The sequence below is a fragment of the Scylla paramamosain genome, chromosome 8 (assembly GCF_035594125.1).
Source record: "Scylla paramamosain isolate STU-SP2022 chromosome 8, ASM3559412v1, whole genome shotgun sequence".
Lineage (NCBI taxonomy): Eukaryota > Metazoa > Arthropoda > Malacostraca > Decapoda > Portunidae > Scylla > Scylla paramamosain.
The window spans coordinates 14,705,800-14,710,799 of record NC_087158.1 but is presented as its reverse complement, the minus strand read 5'-3'; the positions used below and the strand labels follow the sequence as shown (position 1 = coordinate 14,710,799).

At 38.6% G+C, this 5,000-nt stretch overlaps 1 protein-coding gene across 1 annotated transcript in view; it reads left to right on the top strand.

Annotated features, from left to right (window-relative positions):
* The window catches only part of LOC135102824 (nicotinamide phosphoribosyltransferase-like), a 23,111-nt gene extending 21,784 nt beyond the window's left edge, over positions 1–1,327 (top strand). The window contains exon 12 of the mRNA XM_064008375.1: positions 691–1,327. Within this exon, the coding sequence (XP_063864445.1) occupies positions 691–819 (129 nt within the window). The 3' untranslated portion in view covers positions 820–1,327. The remainder of the gene's footprint in view (positions 1–690) is intronic.
* The last annotated feature ends 3,673 nt before the right edge of the window (positions 1,328–5,000 follow it).

The window sequence follows — 5,000 nt, the reverse complement described above, 5'->3', positions numbered from 1 at the left end:
TGGTAACTCTGTACAGGGGCCTTATCCCTCCACGTATGGAATATACTTCACATATCTGGGAGGGGGGGTGTTCATTCATACCGCTCTTCTAGACAGGATGGAATCAAAAGCTTTTCGTCTCATCAACTCCTCTCCTCTAACTGACTGTCTTTAACCTCTTTCTCATCGCCTCAGTATTGCATCTCTTGCTATCTTCTACTGCTATTTTCATGCTAGCTGCTCTTCTGATATTGGTAACTGCATGCCTTCCCTCCTCCCACGGCCTCGCTGCACAAGACTTTCTTCTTTCTCTCACCCCTATTCCTTCTACCTCTCTAGCGCAAGAGTTAACCAGCATTCTCAATCATTCATCCCTTTCTCTGGTAATATCTGGAATTTCCTGCCTGCTTCTGTATTTCGACCTTCCTATGACTTGAAATCCTTCAAGAGGGAGGTTTCAAGACACTTATCCTTCAATTTTTTACCACTGCTTTGGACTTTATTCGGGGACCGGCATTTCAGTGGGCTTTTTTTTTTATTAGATTTTTGTTGCCCTTGGCCGGTTTCCCTCCTACATAAAAAAAAAAAGTAGCAGCAGCAGCAGAACTAGTAGTAGTAGCAGCAGCAGTAGTAGCAGTAGCAGGAATATTAGTAGTAGCAGTAACAATACCAGAGGCAGCAGCAGTAACATCATGCCCATTCTTTCTGTAGGATCTGCTGGTGCCAGTGTTTGAGAACGGGAAGCTGCTGCAGGACTACACCTTCCAGGAGATCCGGCAGCGCGCACAACTCAGCGAGGAGGACCCAGACATCATGGCGTTCCTCAAGGCATGCGAGTGAGGAAAAGAAAGAGAGAGAGAGAGAGAGAGAGAGAGAGAGAGAGAGAGAGAGAGAGAGAGAGAGAGAGAGAGAGAGAGAGAGAGAGCAAAAATATGTAATCTACTTTTTTCTCTCTGTCTTTTTTCTTTTTCCAAAGACTGATGAGCCTTTGTTCCGAATAAATTTCATAATAATAATAATAATAATAATGATAATAGTAATAATAATAATAATAATAATAATAATAATAATAATAATAATAATAATAATAATAATAATGATAATAATAATAATTACTGGAATAATTTTAAAGAGAGAAAGAGAAAGTTACACCATTAATTTTTATATCTTGCATGAGGCTATTAAAATTATTATCATAGAAAAACCATCTTAAGTGCCTGCACCCATTACTAGAATAAAGAAGCACTTTATTTGTGTAATGTTTTGACTGTAGTTCAAATTTCCTCAGAGGTACCATTTTTCTTTCCTTTTACTTCATAATAGATGAATAAAATAAACAGCAGGACGATGTCGTTAATTTCTTATCCAAATGTTTAGTAGTAGATTAGTAGTAGTAGTAGTAGTAGTAGTAGTAGTAGTAGTAGTAAGCGTCACTAACACACGCATGCACACTATACAAAATCCAATATCCTGCCCTCCCTGTATTGCACATTTAGGTAATACACGTGACGCCCCGTGGAATCCCAAGCAACAGGAGTGTGTTTCACGACAGCAAGTCACCGAACAACACACTGCTTACCTGCCCACCACTGCGGCTGTCGTGGTGTAATGATTCCATATTGGCAATTAAGACTGCCACGTGCAGGCCTGACGGCTTCTTTGTAGCTTCCCTTATTTTCTTACGTTCTTATGTTCCAATATGCTTGTTCGCTGTACAGAGACAGAAAATTCATGGCTGAATTAAACACAGAAGGGATGTTATAATACATGTTATAGGTGTAATTCAAATGTATCACTGCCTTCTATCGACAAGCTTATGGAGTTACTTTAGGACTGTACTCCCCTCATGTACTTAATGTGACACATTTCTCTATCGGTTGAATTAAGCGCCAAAAAGGTGCTGAAGCCATCTACATATCTTTGGTGTTATTTAAAATTAACACTGTCTTCCATTGGTACGGTTACTAATTTATTCTGGCGTTCTGGCGTTTGTACTTCCATTAATTATTTAGTGTGATATATTTATCGTTAAGCTTCTGAACTAATTCTACTATTGCATCACTCCCTGGCGATAAATTTACGAGTTATTTAGTGTAACACCACCTTTTGAGTTCATCAGCTGCGCTGCCCTCGTATTTCTCAACCATTCACAGCAGGTGACAAGCAAACAGCCAATAACGATGGTTGGTAATTGTAAGCGAGGCAGCTTGTATTTATGATCATATCTTGAATCACTTCTACGCAGAACCTAAACTACTTTCAAAAGGCTCTAATTGAAGTTACATGGATTTTTAAGTGTATTTTTTTTAGGTTCTAGTAAAAGATTAACTATATATATATATATATATATATATATATATATATATATATATATATATATATATATATATATATATATATATATATATATATATATATATATATATATATATATATATATATATATATATATTTTTTTTTTTTTTTTTTTTTTTTTTTTTTTTTTTTTTAATTAACAGGAGAAACATTCTTGAGAACACGGCTATTCATCTCTCTGGTCTTTAAAAATAGTCGTGGTGAAAAAGCAAAGCGTCTCTGTCTTACTGAGGCCTCGTGGTGCTCAGGAAGGGAACACAGTGACACCTTTCTCCATCACAAGGCGCCAGTGTGGAGGAGGACACATCGGCAGTCAGTACTCCTTGATTTTCTCTGTATGGGAAGAAAAGTGTGTGATGTGTGGATGTGTACAGTCTTGATAATTATGTAAGGTAGTTTGACCCCCGGCAATGTCTTGATAACGTCTGGCAGAGATACATGTTTACTTAATGAATTATTTTAGTTTCAAATAATAGCTGGGAGATAAGAGTAAGCCTTTATAAGAACGTTTGGAGCACTGCCATTGAGGTAAGAACTTGCATCGCCATTATCTGGGGCTTAGAGTGGCAGCGGAGGAGCAATACGGGTCTGGTAACACGGTATTGCTTTCTGCCTTCCTTCTATCCTGTCACAAAATACAGTCTGTGTAAAAGTGAGGGAAGCGCTTCTATAAAAAGAAAAAGTGAGATGGTGTACAAAACTATATATACTTACAACTTTCCAGTTTGCTAAATACCGGAAAAAAAAAACACTCCCTATATAGATAGGGAAGATGTCTTATATGCAACAGAAAATGGTATGAAAAATAAGATATTAAATAAAACGTCTTTTTTTTTTTTTTTTTTTTAGAATCTAGAGAAAACAAGATTCGGTGCATGCATGCATTTATCAAGTCCACTTATCTCTGTCCATAGAAATGTTTAGTCTTCTCTGAAAGCCTCCAACTGGCTTAGCATTTACAGCCAGGGACTCTTCTTGTGAGGTGCTCGTGGTCTGGTCCATCCAGGGGAGAATTTACATGTGAGGGACTTTGTGAGGCACCTCAAAGTGTGTCACACACTCCACTCACTCTTCCAGAGAGTGTGACACGCTCACTCACTCATTTTTTCCAGGATGTATGTGGCGCACTCTGAACTCTCGTAACAGATTAAAACTCCCCATTCTTTAAGGGTAAGAGTGTGACACACTCTTTCTCTCTTCTCTGTGAGAGTGTGTGGGAAATCCCTCCTGATATCTATAGATCTACATTAATTTTTGAGCCAAAGTGACCATAACCACGCCTCTCACTGCAACCTTCCTGCCCGCTTCCTTCAGACAACGGGCTGTGCAGCAGCCCTCAAGACCCACCCAGCCGTGCTCCGCCGCTCACACTGGACCTCACCTCACACAATCTGCATTCCTTCACCTGTATTTCTCGCAGTCCCCTCCACTCACCTGTCCTTGCTCAGCCTGCCGTGACCGAACAGGACTGGTAGTCAAGATGGGACAAGAAATAATAAGTTCAAGTTTGATAAAAGTTAGATTACAAAAAAAAAAAAAAAAAAATGGTGATAAGAAGTTAATTCTGAAATAGTGGTACATGAAAGGAAGAGATTCAGTAATCAAATTGCTTGTATTAATTTATTAGGGAGAATGAAAAAAAATATCACGCGTATGGATGAAATGATAATGGAAATAGGTAAATATGTTTTATACAAGCGTAGGCCTGATGGCCTCTTGCAGCTTTCCTTATTTTCTTGTGCTCCTATGAGTGGAGGCGTCGTCACAGCCCTGCCATATACGTGCGTGCAGTGACCCCTTACGCGGCACCCGTAGCAGAAAATGGAATCCCGCGTAGGTTGTAGGATAAACTAGCGAGATGTTACAAGAACTCAAGAGAAAACATAGAGGTGATATTTATTGGTAACTGAAGCGGGATTGCATTGTGATTCATACTGTTCGTTATCCAACATTGTACAAATTCCTTTCTGCCCAGTCAGACTTGTATAATGGTGATGTTCTGTCGTCATTATTGTTGTTTATGAATACATATTCTGTTTCTTCAATACATTCAGTAAAAGGATTCAAAATAAACTAAAAATTTCTGCAATAATCATAAACACAAACAAATATTAAAGAGAAGTTGATCGATGTTTTCATGTTTGCTTTATGGAGATAAGTGGATTTTGTCTGTCGTTTGTTCCAACTTTTTTTTATTCTTTCCTCACACAAAACTATTACTCCTCTCTCTAACCCTTGTCTGTCTTACGTCATCCTTCCCCAGTCTCTCACTGTCAGTTTTTTTTTTTTTTTTCATGTTTTCTTTATGGATGTCAGCAATTTTTGTCAATAGTTCTTTCTTATGGACAATCTTACCGCCAAACCTTGATCAGTTTTACGTCTATCCCAGACAAATAAGTCAGACACTCTCATCAGTCAGTCAGAGAGAGAGAGAGAGAGAGAGAGAGAGATACAAGAATGAATGAGCTTTGCGGTCAAATAGCGAATAACACATTATGTTAATCAGCTTTTCATTATACGCAGACACCCCCCCCTCCAACTCTCTCTCTCTCTCTCTCTCTCTCTCTCTCTCTCTCTCTCTCTCTCTCTCTCTCTCTTGTCACTGCAGTCCACATTGGGCAATGTTGCTGATTAATTCACATTTTTCCCTAAGTTTTTCCTCCTCA